This window comes from Mustelus asterias, chromosome 10 (assembly GCF_964213995.1).
Source record: "Mustelus asterias chromosome 10, sMusAst1.hap1.1, whole genome shotgun sequence".
NCBI lineage: Eukaryota > Metazoa > Chordata > Chondrichthyes > Carcharhiniformes > Triakidae > Mustelus > Mustelus asterias.
Genome location: NC_135810.1, coordinates 126,648,160 through 126,668,074, shown reverse-complemented (window position 1 = coordinate 126,668,074; position 19,915 = coordinate 126,648,160). Strand labels below are relative to the sequence as shown.

General features: G+C 48.7%; 1 protein-coding gene across 1 annotated transcript in view; it reads left to right on the top strand.

Moving 5' to 3' along the window:
• Window positions 1–19,915, top strand: part of dnhd1 (dynein heavy chain domain 1) — a 261,227-nt gene that overhangs the window by 17,793 nt on the left and 223,519 nt on the right. Inside the window, exon 3 of the mRNA XM_078221475.1 lies at window positions 13,523–13,633. Coding sequence (XP_078077601.1) covers window positions 13,523–13,633 — 111 coding nt within the window. The remainder of the gene's footprint in view (window positions 1–13,522; window positions 13,634–19,915) is intronic.

The following is a 19,915-nucleotide window of genomic DNA, read 5'->3' as shown; positions in this document are numbered from 1 at the left end:
AAAACTGCCCCATCCGAACTATTTGACCTACAAAGGTTCCAATCAATATTTGGAAAGTTAAAGTCCCCCATGACAACTACCCCGTGACCCCCACACCTATCCATAATCTGCTTAGCAATTTCTTCCTCCACATCTCCATTACTATTTGGGGACCTATAGTAAACTCCTAACAATGTGACCGCTCCTTTCCTATTTCTAACTTCAGCCCATGTTACCTCAGTGTGCAGATCCCCCTCGAAGTGCCTTTCCGCAGCCGTTAACCTATCCTTGATTAACAATGCTACTCCTCCACCTCTTTTACCAGCTTCCCTACACTTACTGAAACATCTATAACCCGGAACGTCCAACAACCATTCCTGTCCTTGTTCTACCCATGTCTCCGTAATGGTCACAACATCATAGTCCCAAGTACCAATCCACGCCCCAAGTTCATCTACCTTGTTCCGGATGCTCCTTGCTTTGAAGTAGACACACTTCAACCCACCTTCCTGTCGACTGGTACCCACCCTTGACCTTGATACCTTCCCCAATACCTCACTACCTTCAACACTGATTTCCGGACTACAACTCCTTTCCCACCCCCCTGACAAATTAGTTTAAACCCCCCTGAAGAGCCGTAGCAAATTTCCCTCCCAGGATATTGGTGCCCCTCTGGTTCAGGTGCACCCCGTCCTGTTTGTACAACTCCCACCTTCCCCAGAATGTGTTCCAATTATCCACGTAGCTGAAACCCTCCCTCCTACACCATCCCTGCAACCACGTGTTTAACTGCACTCTCTCCCTGTTCCTCAACTCGCTATCACGTGGCACCGGCAACGTACCAGAGATGACCACATGTTTTGTCTTGGCTCTCAGCTTCTAGCCCAGCTCCCTAAATTCCTGTTTTAAATCCCCGTCCCTTCTCTTACCTATGTCGTTGGTACCAATGTGTACCACGACTTGAGACTGTTCCCCCTCCCCCTTAAGAATCCGGAAAACATGGTCCGGGACGTCACGGACCCTGGCATCCGGTAGGCAACATACCATCCGTGAGTCTCTTTTGCTGCCACAGAACCTCCTATCTATCCCTCTAACTAACGAGTCCCCAATAACTATTGCCCTCCCGCTCTCCCCCTTACCTTCCCGAGCCACAGGGACGGACTCAGTGCTGGAGATCTGGTCACTGCGGTTCACCACTGGTATGTCGTCCTCCTCAAGTGCATCCAAAGTGGAATACTTGTTGCTAAGGGGAACGACCACAGGGGATCCCTGCACTGACTGCTTTCTCCCAGCCCCTCTCATTGTCACCCATCTATTTTCCTTTCCTGGAGTAACTATATCCATGAAGCTTCTGTCTATGGCCACATCTGCCTCCCTAATGATCCTAAGTTCATCCAACTCCAGCTCCAGTTCCCTAACACGGTTTTGGAGGAGCTGCAGATGGGTGCACTTCCCACAGGTGTAATCAGCAGGGACACTGACAGCGTCCCTCACCTCAAACATAGTGCAAGAGGAACATTGCACTGCCTTCACACCCATCCCATCTAGATACCTTGCCAATACCACAAGCAGATAGAGTTGCTCCAATGGAACAATGAGCTATTTTCCCCCCCTTTTCCTTGGAATCCACACAGACTGAACTTAAGATTTGCAATTGAAGAGACAAACAAAACAAATTAAACTTACCCCGCCTCACCCTTTCTTCCTAAGCCCTTAGAGCCAAAGCCCTTACAGCTCTCACTCTGCTCCCTGCTCACTCCACTGCCCGCGACAACGCTGCCCGCTCAAAAGTGCGGCCTGCTTTTAACCCACCAAAAAACCTTCTCAGGCCTCTCCTGGGCCTACTTCCGGTTTCGGAAAAAACCTCCGATTTTAAACACAAAATCACTGAAAAATAAATAAATCAATCAAGTGTAGAAACAAACTCTCTATCAGAAAAGTTACACGGAAGAAGAATCTGAGTGTATACCAGAATGTTATTCCTTAAAAGTGATGTCATAATAAGGAAATGGAGACCTTTACATATGCAGGCGGATGCAAAGTGAGCAGAAGTTCATCAAGTGGCATTGCTGGTAGGATATAGAACATAGAACATAGAACATTACAGCGCAGAACAGGCCCTTCGGCCCACGATGTTGCACCGACCAGTTAAAAAAAAACTGTGACCCTCCAACCTAAACCAATTTCTTTTCGTCCATGAACCTATCTACGGATCTCTTAAACGCCCCCAAACTAGGCGCATTTACTACTGATGCTGGCAGGGCATTCCAATCCCTCACCACCCTCTGGGTAAAGAACCTACCCCTGACATCGGTTCTATAACTACCCCCCCTCAATTTAAAGCCATGCCCCCTCGTGCTGGATTTCTCCATCAGAGGAAAAAGGCTATCACTATCCACCCTATCTAAACCTCTAATCATCTTATATGTTTCAATAAGATCCCCTCTTAGCCGCCGCCTTTCCAGCGAAAACAATCCCAAATCCCTCAGCCTCTCCTCATAGGATCTCCCCTCCATACCAGGCAACATCCTGGTAAACCTCCTCTGCACCCTCTCCAAAGCCTCCACATCCTTCCTGTAATGTGGGGACCAGAACTGCACACAGTACTCCAAGTGCGGCCGCACCAGAGTTGTGTACAGTTGCAACATAACGCTACGACTCCTAAATTCAATCCCCCTACCAATAAACGCCAAGACACCATATGCCTTCTTAACAACCTTATCTACTTGATTCCCAACTTTCAGGGATCTATGCACACATACACCTAGATCCCTCTGCTCCTCCACACTATTCAAAGTCCTCCCGTTAGCCCTATACTCAACACATCTGTTATTCCTACCAAAGTGAATTACCTCACACTTCTCCGCATTAAACTCCATCCGCCACCTCTCGGCCCAACTTTGCAACCTGTCTAAGTCTTCCTGCAAACTACGACACCCTTCCTCACTGTCTACCACACCACCGACTTTGGTGTCATCAGCAAATTTGCTAATCCACCCAACTATACCCTCATCCAGATCATTAATAAATATTACAAACAGCAGTGGCCCCAAAACAGATCCCTGAGGTACACCACTTGTAACCGCACTCCATGATGAATATTTACTATCAACCACCACCCTCTGTTTCCTATCCGCTAGCCAATTCCTGATCCAATTTCCTAGATCACCCCCAATCCCATACATCTGCATTTTCTGCAGAAGCCTACCATGGTGAACCTTATCAAACGCCTTACTAAAATCCATATATACCACGTCCACTGCCTTGCCCCCATCCACCTCCTTGGTCACTTTCTCAAAAAACTCAATAAGGTTAGTAAGGCACGACCTACCTGCCACAAAACCATGCTGACTATCACCTATCAATTCATTACTCTCCAAATAACTATAAATCCTATCCCTTATAATTTTTTCCAACATCTTGCCGACAACAGAAGTGAGACTCACCGGTCTATAATTCCCGGGGAAGTCTCTGTTCCCCTTCTTAAACAATGGGACAACATTCGCTAACCTCCAATCTTCTGGTACTATACCAGAGGCCAACGACGACCTGAAGATCAGAGCCAGAGGCTCTGCAATCACTTCTCTTGCCTCCCAGAGAATCCTTGGATAAATCCCATCCGGACCAGGGGATTTATCTATTTTCAGACCCTCCAGAATATCCTGCACATCCTCCTTATCAACTGTAATACTGTCTATTCTACTCCCTTGCAACCCAGTGTCCTCCTCAGCTATATTCATGTCCCCTTGCGTGAACACCGAAGAGAAATATTGGTTCAATGCTTCACCAATCTCCTCCGGTTCCACACATAACTTCCCTCTGCCATCTATAACTGGCCCTAAACTTGCCCTAACCAACCTTCTGTTCTTGACATACCTATAGAACGCCTTAGGATTCTCTTTAACCCTATCCGCCAAAGTCTTCTCATGTCCCCTTTTAGCCCTTCTAAGCTCGCTCTTCAACTCCCTCTTAGCCAATCTAAAGCTTTCTAGTGCACTACCCGAGTGCTCACGTCTCATCCGAACATAAGCCTCCTTTTTCTTTTTAACCAACAAAGAAACTTTTTTGGTGCACCACGGTTCCCTAGCCCTACCAATTCCTCCTTGCCTGACAGGGACATACCTATCACAGACTCGCAGTAGCTGCTCCTTGAAAAAACTCCACATGTCGGACGTTCCCAGTCCCTGTAATCTCCTAGTCCAACCTATGTTTCCTAATTCTCTCCTAATAGCCTCATAATTACCCTTCCCCCAGCTAAAACCACTGGCCCGAGGTTCATGCCTATCCCTTTCCATCACTAAGGTGAACGTAACCGAATTGTGGTCACTATCACCAAAATGCACACCAACTTCCAAGTCTAGCACCTGGTCTGGCTCATTTCCCAGCACCAGATCCAATATAGCCTCACCTCTAGTTGGCCTGTCTACATACTGAGTCAAAAAACCTTCCTGCACGCTTTGAACAAAAACTGACCCCTCTAACGAGCTAGAGCTATAACAATTCCAGTCAATATTAGTCAAGTTAAAATCCCCCATAACAATTGCCCTATTACTTTCACTCCTAAGCAGGATTGACTCCGCAATCCTTTCCTCAACCTCTCTAGAACTTTTAGGAGGTCTATAAAAGACTCCCAACAGGGTGACCTCTCCTCTCCTATTTCTAATCTCCGCCCATACTACCTCAACAGATAAGTCCTCATCAAACCTCCTCTCTGACACTGTGATACAATCTCTGACCAATAATGCTACCCCTCCCCCTCTTCTACCTCCTTCCCTACTTCGACTAAAACATTTGAACCCCGGGACCTGCAGCATCCATTCCTGCCCCTGCTCTATCCATGTCTCTGAAATAGCCACAACATCGAAGTCCCAGGTACTGATCCACGCTGCAAGTTCACCCACTTTATTGCGAATACTCCTGGCATTGAAGTATACACATTTCAAACCCTGCTCCACCCCACCTCTGCAATGCCGTGCATTGCAGTCCCCATCCATGCATCCCTCACTTTCAGCCCCACTACTCAGGATCCCTCCCCCCCCCCGAATCAGTTTAAACCTCCCTGCATGGCCTTAGCAAATTTACCCCCCAGGATATTGGTCCCCTTCTGATTAAGGTGTAGACCATCCTTCTCATAGAGGTCACACCTTCCCCAGTACGAGCCCCAATTGCTTAAGTACCTGAACCCCTCCCTCCTGCACCATCCCCTCAGCCATGAATTCAAACCTTCCCTCTCCCTATTCCTCTCTAAACTATCCCGTGGTACAGGCAAGAGTCCAGAGATAACCACTCTGTCAGTCTTGGCCTTTAGTTTCCACCCCAACTCCATAAATCCCTGCCTAATATCCCCTTCCCCTATCCTCCCTATGTCGTGTGTCCCCACATGTACAATAACTTGTGGTTTATCTCCCTCCCCCCTAAGAGTCCTGAATACCCTGTCAGACACATCCCGGACCCCAGCCCCTGGTAGGCAACACACCAACCCTGAGTCCCTACCTTTAGTTCCGACCCTCCTATCTGTCCCCTTAATTGTGGAGTCCCCAATCACAAGGCCCAGTCTTTTACAGCCCCTAACCACCTGAGCTTTCTCACTCGGCTCACCCCCAGAGATCTGCTCTCTATGCTCAGTTGATTCCTCCTCAACTGTAGCCTCCAGCACCGAAAACCTATTATGGAGGGGAACCGCCCCAGGGGATTGTCTTCCCGATTGCTTCTTACCCCTCCTCCTGGCATTGACCCAAGCCTCATTTCTAGGAGTTACTATTTCTCTATAACTCCTATCAACTTCCACCTCCGCCTCCCGAATTATGCGGAGTTCCTCTACCTCCCCCTCCAGCTCCTTTACACGCTCCTCCAGAAGCTGCAATCTAATGCACTTCTTACAACTAAAATCTCCTGAAACACTACTGGATTTCCTCACCACATACATCCCACAGGAGATGCAGCATACTGCCTGAACTGCCATCCCTGAAGCCATTACCAGCAAGAAAAAAAGAAAACAAAAAACTTCCCCACACTTATAATTAGGTTAGAGGAGGATGGAAGGGTGGGATCCTCTACCAGTGTAGAGGATCGGGTATCTCCTCTGCACCAATTTATAGGGCTAGGGGCCCGAGAGAAAAAAAAAAACTACTACTGAGGGGGAACCACCCAGGTAACTGACTTTTAAAGTTAAAATAAAAACCCTTCCCAGACTCCTTTGCTGCCCACTTCTAGTTTTCACTTTAAACTTGAAAAACTGCTGTTAAAGTAAAGGCCAAAAAAAATACACACACTAGCTGACTAATTAAATAAATAAACAATTCAATTAATCCAATTAATCTCTTACCAGCACTGCTGCTTTTCAATCACCCCTCTCAGCTTGCTCCAGTGGATCAATAGAAAGGAGTTGTTGCGAGGAGCACATGAGGTACCATAAAACCATAAGACCATAAGACATAGGAGCGGAAGTAAGGCCATTCGGCCCATCGAGTCCACTCCACCATTCAATCATGGTTGATTTCAACTCCATTTACCCGCTCTCTCCCCATAGCCCTTAATTCCTCGAGAAATCAAGAAATCAAGAAATCCCGGCCTCCACAGCCCTCTGTGGCAATGAATTCCACAGACCTACCACTCTCTGGCTGAAGAAATTTCTCCTCATCTCTGTTCTAAAGTGACTCCCCTTTATTCTAAGGCTGTGCCCCCGCGTCCTAGTCTCCCCTGCTAATGGAAACAACTTCCCTACGTCCATCCTATCTAAGCCGTTCATTATCTTGTAAGTTTCTAGAGGTACCATTAGGAGGTCTCTCATAAAATCTCTACAATGCAGAAGGAGGCCATTTGTCCCATTGAGTTTGCACCAACCACAATCCCACCCAGGCCTTATCCCCGTAACCCCATGCATTTACCCTTGCTAGTCCCCCTGACAATAAGGGGCAATTCAGCATGGCCAATCCATCTAACACATACAAAGAACAGTACAGCACAGGAAACAGGCCCTTCGGCCCTCCAAGCCTGTGCCACTCCTTGGTCCAACTAGACCAATTGTTTGTATCCCTCCATTCCCAGGCTGCTCATGTGACTATCCAGGTAAGTCTTAAAAGATGCCAGCATGTCTGCCTCCACCACCCTACTTGGCAGCGCATTCCAGGCCCCACCACCCTCTGTGTAAAAAACATCCCTCTGATATCTGAGTTATACTTCGCCCCTCTCACCTTGAGCCCGTGACCCCTCATGATTGTCACTTCTGATCTGGGAAAAAGCTTCCCACCGTTCACCCTATCTATACCCTTCATAATCTTGTACATCTCTATTAGGTCTCCCCTCATTCTCCGTCTTTCCAGGGAGAACAACACCAGTTTACCCAATCTCTCCTCATAGCTAAGACCCTCCATACCAGGCAACATCCTGGTAAACCTTCTCAGCACTCTCTCTAACGCCTCCACATCCTTCTGGTAGTGCGGCGACCAGAACTGGACGCAGTACTCCAAATGTGGCCTAACCAGCGTTCTATACAGCTGCATCATCAGACTCCAGCTTTTATACTCTATACCCCGTCCTATAAAGGCAAGCATACCATATGCCTTCTTCACCATCTTCTCCACCTATGTTGCCACCTTCAAGGATTTGTGGACTTGCACACCTAAGTCCCTCTGTGTTTCTATACTCTTGATGACTCTGCCATTTATTGTATAACTCCTCCCTACATTATTTTTTCCAAAATGCATCACTTCGCATTTATCCGGATTAAATTCCATCTGCCACCTCTCCGCCCAATTTTCCAGCCTATCTATATCCTGCTGTATTGCCCGACAATGCTCTTCGCTATCCGCAATTCCAGCCATCTTCGTGTCATCCGCAAACTTGCTGATTACACCAGTTACACCTTCTTCCAAATCATTTATATATATCACAAATAGCAGAGGTCCCAGTACAGAGCCCTGCGGAACACCACTGGTCACAGACCTCCAGCCGGAAAAAGACCCTTCGACCACTACCCTCTGTCTCCTATGGCCAAGCCAGTTCTCCACCCATCTAGCCACTTCTCCTTGTATCCCATGAGCCTTAACCTTCTTAACCAACCTGCCATGTGGGACTTTGTCAAATGCCTTACTGAAATCCATATAGACGACGTCCACGGCCCTTCCTTCATCAACCGTTTTTGTCACTTCCTCAAAAAACTCCACCAAATTTGTAAGGCACGACCTCCCTCTTACAAAACCATGCTGTCTGTCACTAATGAGATTGTTTCGTTCTAAATGCACATACATCCTGTCTCTAAGAATCCTCTCCAACAACTTCCCTACCACGGACGTCAAGCTCACCGGCCTATAATTTCCTGGGTTATCCCTGCTACCCTTCTTGAACAAAAGGGGAAATGTTAGGGGGAAGTTTTTCACACAGAGGGTGGTGGGCGAGTGGAATCGGCTGCCGTCAGTGGTGGTGGAGGCAAACTCAATAGGGTCTTTTAAGAGCCTGCTGGATGAATACATTGACTTAATAGGATGGAGGGTTATAGGCAGGCCTAAAAGGTAGGGATATGTTCGGCACAACTTGTGGGGCCGAAGGGCCTGTTTTGTGCTGTAGTTTTCTATGTTTCTATGTTTCTAAAGTAGTTAAATTGCGTGACAGAGGAGGGGCTAATGCTAATGAACAAGAAAGGGAACAGAGATAAAACAGCCTTTCTGAATGGCCCTGATGACACACATGTAATGTGTTATCCTGCTGATCCTGCGTAGTTCAGTCAGGACATTACCCCCGGAGCTAATTTATCATCACAACAACAGAAGTGAGTTCAGATTTGGATTAAGGATTGAAGGAGAGTCTTGGAGATGAAGCAGTTTGTCACGAATGTGATACGTGAAGAAGGAGTGTTCGATGGTGGAAGACAAGGACTGGAATGGACTACATTACTCTTACGTTTCCATGTTTTGATTTTGTAAACTATATGTATATTTATTGGAGGGTACTAGTCGTGTGAAACTGAAAGGGTTTGAAAAATGAAATTATCTTTGAATGTTGATGGTTCATTTTTTTCTGAAGGGCGGAGGTGTGACGTCACTGTACCTCAAAGAGATGTTTTTAAGAGATATTCTCTGCAGTTGTAAGCAGTCCCTTTGGGTTTCAGTGTTGCGACTTCAATGGCTTAAATGGGGTTTTGTTTATTTTTACTATGAGCCTCAGGTAGTTTCTGGGATTGATTGATGTTCTTACCCTGCATGGCTAGAAGAACGACTGGTTGGTAGGTTGTGTGTTTTGGACAGTTTTCTTTCCTTCCCAATGAATGAAAAGATTGAATGAACGGAATGAAAAGACGGGAGGGACTGCTGTGTACTCTGTTTCACGGAGACGTGGCTCACTCCTGCTTCACCGGACTGTGTCCGACAACTAGAGGGCTTCTCAATCCATTGAATGGACCGTACAGCGGCCTCAGACAAAGCTAGGGGAGGTGGGGTCTGCTTCCTAATCAACACCATGTGGTGCCTAGACATAGCAACACTGGCAACTTTTTGCTCCCCAGACCTAGAATACCTGATGCTAAAATGCCACCCCTACTACCTACCGCAGGAGTTCACCTCTGTTATCCTGATGGTAGTTTACATCCCACCCCATGCGGACGTGAGATCGCGCTGGATGAAATATACACCACTACGAGTAGCCTTGAGACGAAACATCCCAAGGCCTTGTTCATCGTGGCCGGGGTCTTCAATCAGACCAAGCTCAAGAGCGTCCTACCAAGTTCCCACCAACACGTCTCCTGTTCCACCAGAGGCTCAAACATCCTAGACCACTGCTATACAAATATCAAACATGCCTACCGCTCTATCGCCCGCCCACACTTTGGCAAATCAGACCACAAGGCTGTGTTCCTGTTCCCGGCTTACAAGCAAAAACTGAAGCGGGAGAATCCATAGAACCATAGAAAATTACAGCTCAGAAACAGGCCTTTAGGCCCTTCTTGTCTGTGCCAAACCATTTTTTGCACTTGGACCATATCCCTCCACACCCCTCTCATCCATGAACCCATTCCATCAAAGAGAGTCGTGCAATGTTGGTCTGAGGATTCGGATGATCTCCTACGGGGCTACTTGGAGTCAGTGGACTGGTCAGTATTTAAAAACTCTGCGACCAGCCTGAACGAGTTCGCCACTACAGTAACTGACTTCATTAGTAAGTGTGTAGAAGACTGTGTGTCAAAGAAGCAAATCCGTGCATTCCCCAATCGGAAACCATGGATGAACAGGGATATCCACTGCTTACTGAAGTCCAGGTCTGAGGCATTCAAGTCAGGCGACACTGACCGATACAAGAAAGCCAGATATGATCTAAGGAGATCCATCAAAGATGCCAAAAGTCAGTACCGGACCAAACTAGAGTCCCAGGCTAGCTACACTGACCCCCGCCGGCTATGGCAAGGCCTGCAAGACATAACAGGCTACAAGATGAAAGCATGTAAAATCGCCGGCTCCAACACACCCCTCCCTGATGAGCTCAATGCATTCTACACCCGTTTTGAGCAAGAGGTCAGCGAGAGCATGCCCTCCACCCTGGATGAACCTGTATCTGGGGTCACCATTGCAGATGTCAGAGCAGCTTTCTTGAACGTCAACCCACGGAAAGCAACTGGCCCGGATGGGGTACCCGGACGAACACTCAGATCCTGTGTGGATCGGCTGGCGGGGGTATTCACAGACATCTTCAACCTCTCTTTACAACAATCTGAGGTCCCTATCTGCTTCAAGAAGACGACCATCATCCTGGTACCGAAGAAAAACCAAGCAGCGTGCCTTAATGACTATCGGCCGGTGGCTCTGACATCCATCATTATGAAGTGCTTTGAAAGGCTAGTCATGGCACGAATTAATTCCAGCCTCCCGGACTACCTGGATCCACTACAGTTTGCCTACCGCCGCAACAGGTCCAAAGCAGGCGCCATCTCCCTGGCCCTGCACTCAACCTGGAACACCCAGATAACAAGGACACCTATGTCAGACTCCTATTTATTGACTACAGCTCAACCTTCATCTCCAAACCCCATGGCCTGGTCCTCGGCACCTCCCTCTGCGACTGGATCCTGAACTCCCTAACTCACAGACCACAATCAATAGGGATAGGCAGCAACACCTCCTCCATGATCGTCCTCAACACCGGTGCCCCACAAGGCTGTGTTCTCAGCCCCCTGCTATACTCCTTATACACCTATGACTGTGCGGCCAAATTCCCATCCAATTCGAGTTTCAAGTTTGCTGACGACACCACCGTAGTGGGTTGGATCTCAAACAATGATGAGACAGAGTACAGGAATGAGATAGAGAATCTGGTGAACTGGTGCGGCAACAATAATCTCTCCCTCAATGTCAACAAAATGAAGGAGATTGTCATCGTTTTCAGGAAGCTTAAAGGAGAACATGCCACTGTCTACATCAACGGGGACGAAGTAGAAAGAAACATAGAAACATAGAAAAACTACAGCACAAAACAGGCCCTTCGGCCCCACAAGTTGTGCCGAACATATCCCTACCTTTTAGGCCTACCTATAACCCTCCATCCTATTAAGTCCCATGTACTCATCCAGGAGTCTCTTAAAAGATCCTATTGAGTTTACCTCCACCACCACTGACGGCAGCCGATTCCACTCGCCCACCACCCTCTGTGTGAAAAACTTCCCCCTAACATTTCCTCTGTACCTACCCCCCAGCACCTTAAACCTGTGTCCTCTCGTAGCAGCCATTTCCACCCTGGGAAAAAGCCTCTGAGAGTCCACCTCTGAGAGAAGGGTCGAGACCTTCAAGTTTTTAGGTGTCCAAAGAACAAAGAACAGTACAGCACAGGAAACAGGCCCTTCGGCCCTCCAAGCCTGTGCCGCTCCTTGGTCCAACTAGACCAATCGTTTGTATCCCTCCATTCCCAGGCTGCTCATGTGACTATCCAGGTAAGTCTTAAACGATGTCAGCGTGCCTGCCTCCACCACCCTACTTGGCAGCGCATTCCAGGCCCCCACCACCCTCTGTGTAAAAAACGTCCCTCTGATGTCTGAGTTATACTTCGCCCCTCTCAGCTTGAGCCCGTGACCCCTCGTGATCGTCACCTCCGACCTGGGAAAAAACTTCCCACTGTTCACCCTATCTATACCCTTCATAATCTTGTATACCTCTATTAGATCTCCCCTCATTCTCCGTCTTTCCAAGGAGAACAACCCCAGTTTACCCAATCTCTCCTCATAGCTAAGACCCTCCATACCAGGCAACATCCTGGTAAACCTTCTCTGCACTCTCTCCAATGCCTCCACGTCCTTCTGGTAGTGCGGCGACCAGAACTGGACGCAGTACTCCAAATGTGGCCTAACCAGCGTTCTATACAGCTGCATCATCAGACTCCAGCTCACCAGCAATCTGTCCCGGTCTCCCCATGCTGACGCTATAGTTAAGAAAGCCCACCAATGCCTCTACTTTCTCAGAAGACGAAAGAAATTTGGCATGTCAGCTACGACTCTCACCAACTTTTACAGATGCACCATAGAAAGCATTCTTTCTGATTGTATCACAGATTGGTATGGCTCCTGCTCTGCCCAAGACCACAAGGAACTACAAACAATCATGAATGTAGCCCAATCCATCACGCAATCCAGCCTCCCATCCATGTCTACACTTCCTGCTGTCAGAGGGTCAGTACTGAGGGAGTGCCGCACTGTTAGGGTCAGTACTAAGGGAATGCCGCACTGTCAGAGGGTCAGAACTGAGGGAGTGCCGCACTGTCAGGGTCAGTACTAAGGGAATGCCGCACTGTCAGAGGGTCAGAACTGAGGGAGTGCCGCACTGTCAGGGTCAGAACTGAGGGAGTGCCGTACTGTCAGAGGGTCAGTGCTGAGGGAGTGCCGCACTGTCAGAGGGTCAGTGCTGAGGGAGTGCCGCACTGTCAGAGGGTCAGCACTGAGGGAGTGCCGCACTGTCAGAGGGTCAGCACTGAGGGAGTGCCGCACTGTCAGAGGGTCAGCACTGAGGGAGTGCCGCACTGTCAGAGGGTCAGTACTGAGGGAGTGCCGTACTGTCAGAGGGTCAGTGCTGAGGGAGTGACGCACTGTCAGAGGGTCGGTACTGAGGGAGTGCCGCACTGTCAGAGGGTCAGTACTGAGGGAGTGCTACACTGTCAGAGGGTCAGTACTGAGGGAGTGCCGCACTGTCAGAGGGTCAGTACTGAGGGAGTGCCGCACTGTCAGAGGGTCAGTACTGAGGGAGTGCCACACTGTCAGAGGGTCAGTACTGAGGGAGTGCCGCACTGGGGCTATTTGTGTGAGCCATTCGCCTTCTCAGGTGAATTAAAAGATGCCAGGACACGATTTCAAATAGCAATGGGAGTTCTCCCAAATATCTTCCCCAATATTTATGATTGAATTAACATCAGAGAAAACATATCCTCTGCCCTTGATTACTTTGTTGTTTGTGGAAGCTATAGTCAGCTGATTGTCTGCCACATTATAACTAAGATTCAAACAGATTTGATTGTTTTAAGACTGGGTGCCTGTTGGTTCTGAATGTTCCCCTGATTCCTCCTTTTTGTGTCACAGTTGGTATCGAAATATGAAGCGATGGTGGATGCTGAAACGACGGAATCTCCTCTGGAGCTGCCTGCTCCAGGCCATCCCTCACTTCGGAGCTGCTTTGCTCCAGATTTCCAGGTATGTCCATTGAGATATACAGTCTGCTAGAGGTCAGCATGGCCCAATGAGTAACACCCACCCTTGTTAAGGGCCAGATCAGAAGCTGCATTGGGCGAGCCTCCACTCACTCAATATGTTAGGGCAGCACGACGCTACGGTGGTTAGCACTGCTGCCTCATAGCGCCAGGGACCCAAGTTCGATTCCCGACTTGGGTCACTGCCTATGTATGGTTTGCACATTCACCCCGTGTCTGCATGGGTTTCCCCCGGGTGCTCCAGCTTTCTCCCACAGTCTAAATCCTGCTGGCCTATGATTTTTTATGTCTATTATGAAGTTAGCCTTGACCCTAACTTTTATATTTAATTCTGGCATTAGAGTAAGCATAAGGTGTTTCACTCCAGGTGTGATTCAATGGACCCACTCGAAAACCTTTATTAAAACAAGGTTTATTAAGAACACAGCTAGAATATAACAAAAATAATGAGCATAACTTTTACCAAAACATGACAAAGTATAATTCTTATCAGCTAGCTATCTCTACTGTTCCAATTTAGCAATTTCCCTACAAGGACATAAATGCCTTCTTTAGAACCAGTTAGCGCAAAAAACAAAATATGCTTACGTGGCTACTCAATATCTGGCCTTCTAACACCTCTGGAGAGCGATCCAGACAAACACCGGCCTTCTAATTGTTATAGAACATAGAACATAGAACATAGAAAGCCACAGCACAAACAGGCCCTTCGGCCCACAAGTTGCGCCGATCACATCCCCACCTCTAGGCCTATCTATAGCCCTCAATCCCATTAAATCCCATGTACTCATCCAGAAGTCTCTTAAAAGACCCCAACGAGTTTGCCTCCACCACCACCGACGTCAGCCGATTCCACTCACCCACCACCCTCTGAGTGAAAAACTTACCCCTGACATCTCCTCTGTACCTACCCCCCAGCACCTTAAACCTGTGTCCTCTCGTAGCAACCATTTCAGCCCTTGGAAATAGCCTCTGAGAGTCTACCCTATCCAGACCTCTCAACATCTTGTAAACCTCTATCAGGTCACCTCTCATCCTTCGTCTCTCCAGGGAGAAGAGACCAAGCTCCCTCAACCTATCCTCATAAGGCATGCCCCCCAATCCAGGCAACATCCTTGTAAATCTCCTCTGCACCCTTTCAATGGCTTCAACATCTTTCCTGTAATGAGGTGACCAGAACTGCGCGCAGTACTCCAAGTGGGGTCTAACCAGGGTCCTATGCAGCAACTTCCAGAGAAACCCCAGCCCAAACAACTGAATATCAAGGAAATAGATTTATTTCCTTGCAGATTCCAGTCTCCAAACCTCAGAGAGAGCAAGAGATACAGAGAAAGCTTCTTCTCCCGAAAGGTCCCAAAAACCAGACTGCTTTGAGTCCTCGTCGAAGCCTAGCTGTACCCAGTCATATGACCTTCCCTGTCAATCAATCTAATCAAGGCCAACTGCAATATCCCAGGGGAAAACACAAAATAACAGAACCCTGGAAAGGTCCAGATCAAAACAAACATTGCAGCAATCAAGTTGGATTACGAGGCTGCAGTCACAATACAGACATGGACATCTCCAATAATAACCAACAACTGCTGCAGCAGATCCTGCACAAAAACAACAAATACATTTCTGAAAGGCACAGTGTTGCCACTACTTCCAAGTGCGAATGACTTGGATTTGTTCTCATGCCACAGACATGAATGAGTAATCTGGGCAGACACAGCAGTGGAGAGGATTCTTCGAGACAGGATTTATTCTCACTTGGAAATCAGTGGATGTATTAGTGAGAGGCAACATGGTTTTGTGAAGGGGAGGTCGTGTCTCACGAACTTGATCGTGTTTTTCGAGGAAGTGATGAAGATAATTCATGAGGGTAGGGCAGTGGATGTTGTCTACATGGACTTCAGTAAGGCCTTTGACAAGGTCCCTCATGGCAGACTGGTGCAGAAGGTGAAGTCCCATGGGATCAGAGGTGAGCTGGCAAGGTGGATACAAAACTGGCTCGGTCAAAGAAGACAGAGGGTAGCAGTGGAAGGGTGTGTTTCTGAATGGAGGGCTGTGACAAGTGGTGTTCCTCAGGGATCAGTGCTGGGACCTTTGCTGTTTGTAATATATATCAGTGATTTGGAGGAAAATGTAACTGGATTGATTAGTAAGTTTGCGGACGACACAAAGGCTGGTGGATTTGCGGATAGCGATGAGGACCATCAGAGGATACAGCAGGATATAGATCATAGAACATAGAACATTACAGCACAGAACAGGCCCTTCGGCCCACGATGTTGTGCCGACCTTCATCTGAAACCAAGATCAAGCTATCCCACTCCCTACCATCCTGGTGTGCTCCATGTGCCTATCCAATAACCGCTTAAATGTTCCTAAAGTGTCTGACTCCACTATCACTGCAGGCAATCCATTCCACACCCCAACCACTCTCTGCGTGAAGAACCTACCTCTGATATCCTTCCTATATCTCCCACCATGAACCCTATAGTTATGCCCCCTTGTAATAGCTCCATTCACCCAAGGAAATAGTCTTTGAACGTTCACTCGATCTATCCCCTTCATCATTTTATAAACCTCTATTAAGTCTCCCCTCAATCTCCTCCGCTCCAGAGAGAACAGCCCCAGCTCCCTCAACCTTTCCTCATAAGACCGACACTCCAAACCAGGCAGCATCCTGGTAAATCTCCTCTGCACTCTTTCCAGCGCTTCCACATCCTTCTTATAGTGAGGTGACCAGAACTGCACGCAATATTCCAAATGCGGTCTCACCAAGGTCCTGTACAGTTGCAGCATAACCCCACGGCTCTTAAACTCCAAACCCCTGTTAATAAAAGCTAACACACTATATGCCTTCTTCACAGCTCTATCCACTTGAGTGGCAACCTTTAGAGATCTGTGGATATGGACCCCAAGATCTCTCTGTTCCTCCACAGTCTTCAGAACCCTACCTTTGACCCTGTAATCCACATTTAAATTAGTCCTACCAAAATGAATCACCTCACATTTATCAGGGTTAAACTCCATTTGCCATTTTTCAGCCCAGCTTTGCATCCTATCTATGTCTCTTTGCAGCCTACAACAGCCCTCCACCTCATCCACTACTCCACCAATCTTGGTGTCATCAGCAAATTTACTGATCCACCCTTCAGCCCCCTCCTCTAAGTCATTAATAAAAATCACAAAGAGCAGAGGACCAAGCACCGATCCCTGCGGCACTCCGCTAGCAACCTGCCTCCAATCCGAAAATTTTCCATCCACCACCACCCTCTGTCTTCGATCAGATAGCCAGTTACCTATCCAATCGGCCAACTTTCCCTCTATCCCACACCTCCTTACTTTCATCATAAGCCGACCATGGGGGACCTTATCAAACGCCTTACTAAAATCCATGTATATGACATCAACCGCCCTACCTTCATCAACACACCTAGTTACCTCCTCAAAAAATTCTATCAAATTTGTGAGGCACGATTTGCCCTTCACAAATCTGTGCTGACTATCCCGGATTAATCCGCATCTTTCTAAATGGTCGTAAATCCCATCCCTAAGGACCTTTTCCATCAATTTACCAACCACCGAAGTCAGACTAACCGGTCTATAATTACCAGGGTCATTTCTATTCCCTTTCTTAAACAGAGGAACAACATTCGCCACTCTCCAGTCCTCTGGCACCATCCCCGTGGACAGCGAGGACCCAAAGATCAAAGCCAAAGGCTCTGCAATCTCATCCCTCGCCTCCCAAAGAATCCTAGGATACATTTCATCAGGCCCAGGGGACTTATCGACCTTCAGTTTATTCAAAACTGCCAATACATCCTCCCTCCGAACATCTATTTCCTCCAGCCTATTAGCCAGTTGGAGACTTGGGCGGAGAGATGGCAGATGGAGTTTAATCTGGACAAATGTGAAGTAATGCATTTTGGAAGGTCTAATACAGATAGGAAATATACAGTAAATGGCAGAACCCTGAAGAGTGTTGAGAGGCAAAGGGGTCTGGGTGTACAGGTACACAGGTCACTGAAAGTGGCAATGCAGGTGGAGAAGGTAGTCAAGAAGGCATACGGCATGCTTGCCTTCATCGGCAGGGGGATTGAGTTTAAAAACTGGCAAGTCATGTTGCAGCTTTATAGAACCTTAGTTAAGCCGCACTTGGAATATTGTGTTCAATTCTGGTCGCCACACTACCAGAAGGATGTGGAGGCTTTGGAGAGGGTACAGAAAATAATTACCAGGATGTTGCCTGGTATGGAGGGCATTAGCTATGAGGAGAGGTTGGAGAAACTTGGTTTGTTCTCACTGGAGTGACGGAGGTTGAGGAGAAACCTGATAGAAGTCTACACGATTATGAGAGGCATGGACAGAGTAGATAGTCAGAAGCTTTTTCCCAGGGTGGAAATGTCAATTACGAGGGAGCATAGGTTTAAGGTGCGAGGGGCAAGGTTTAAAGGAGATGTACGAGGCAGAATTTATACACAGAGTAGTGGGTGCCTGGAACTCGTTGCCGGGGGAGGTAGTGTCTTTTAAGGGGCGTCTTGACAAATACATGAATAGGATGGGAATAGAGGGATATGGTCCCCGGAAGGGTAGGGCGGGGGGGGTTTAGTTAAGTCGGGCAGCATGGTCGGTGCAGGCTTGGAGGGCCGAAAGGCCTGTTCCTGTGCTGTAATTTTCTTTGTTCTTTGTTCTTTGGGAGTGCCGCACTGTCAGAGGGTCAGTACTGAGAGAGTGCCGCACAGACAGAGGGTCAGTACTGAGGGAGTGCCGCACTGTCAGAGGGTCAGTACTGAGGGAGTGCTGCACTGTCAGAGGGTCAGTACTGAGGGAGTGCCGCACTGTCAGAGGATCAGTACTGAGGAGTGCCGCACTGTCAGAGGGTCAGTACTGAGGGAGTGCCGCACTGTCAGAGGGTCAGTACTGAGAGAGTGCCGCACAGACAGAGGGTCAGTACTGAGGGAGTGCTGCACTGTCAGAGGGTCAGTACTGAGGGAGTGCTGCACTGTCAGAGGGTCAGTACTGAGGGAGTGCCGCACTGTCAGAGGATCAGTACTGAGGGAGTGCCGCACAGACAGAGGGTCAGTACTGAGGGAGTGCCGCACTGTCAGAGGGTCAGTACTGAGGGAGTGCTGCACTGTCAGAGGGTCAGTACTGAGGGAGTGCTGCACTGTCAGAGGGTCAGTACTGAGGGAGTGCCGCACTGTCAGAGGATCAGTACTGAGGAGTGCCGCACTGTCAGAGGGTCAGTACTGAGGGAGTGCCGCACTGTCAGAGGGTCAGTACTGAGGGAGTGCTGCACTGTCAGAGGGTCAGTACTGAGGGAGTGCTGCACTGTCAGAGGGTCAGTACTGAGGGAGTGCCGCACTGTCAGAGGATCAGTACTGAGGAGTGCCGCACTGTCAGAGGGTCAGTACTGAGGCAGTGCTGCACTGTCAGAGAGTCATTGCTGAGGGAGTGCTGCACTGTCAGAGGGTCAGTGCTGAGGGAGTGCCGCACTGTCAGAGGGTCAGTGCTGAGGGAGTGCCGCACTGTCAAAGGGTCAGTGCTGAGGGAGTGCCGCACTGTCAGAGGGTCAGTGCTGAGGGAGTGCCGCACTGTCAAAGGGTCAGTGCTGAGAGAGTGCCGCACTGTCAGAGGGTCAGTACTGAGGAAGCGCCGCACTGTCAAAGGGTCAGTACTGAGGGAGTGCCGCACTGTCAGAGGGTCAGTACTGAGGGAATGCCGCACTGTCAAAGGGTCAGATCTGAGGGAGTGTCGCACTGTCAGAGGGCCAGTACTGAGGGAATGCCGCACTGTCAAAGGGTCAGTACTGAGGGAGTGCCGCACTGTCAGAGGGTCAGTACTGAGGGAGTGCCGCACTGTCAGAGAGTCAGTGCTGAGGGAGTGCCACACTGTCAGAGGGTCAGTGCCGCACAGTCAGAGAGTCAGTGCTGAGGGAGTGCCTCACTGTCAGAGGGTCAGTACTGAGGGAGTGCCGCACTGTCAGAGGGTCAGTACTGAGGGAGTGCTGCACTGTCAGAGGGTCAGTACTGAGGGAGTGCCGCACTGTCAGAGGGTCAGTACTGAGGGAGTGCTGCACTGTCAGAGGGTCAGTACTGAGGGAGTGCCGCACTGTCAGAGGGTCAGTACTGAGGGAGTGCTGCACTGTCAGAGGGTCAGTACTGAGGGAGTGCCGCACTGTCAGAGGGTCAGTGCTGAGGGAGTGCCGCACTGTCAGAGGGTCAGTACTGAGGGAGTGCCGCACTGTCAGAGGGTCAGTGCTGAGGGAGTGCCG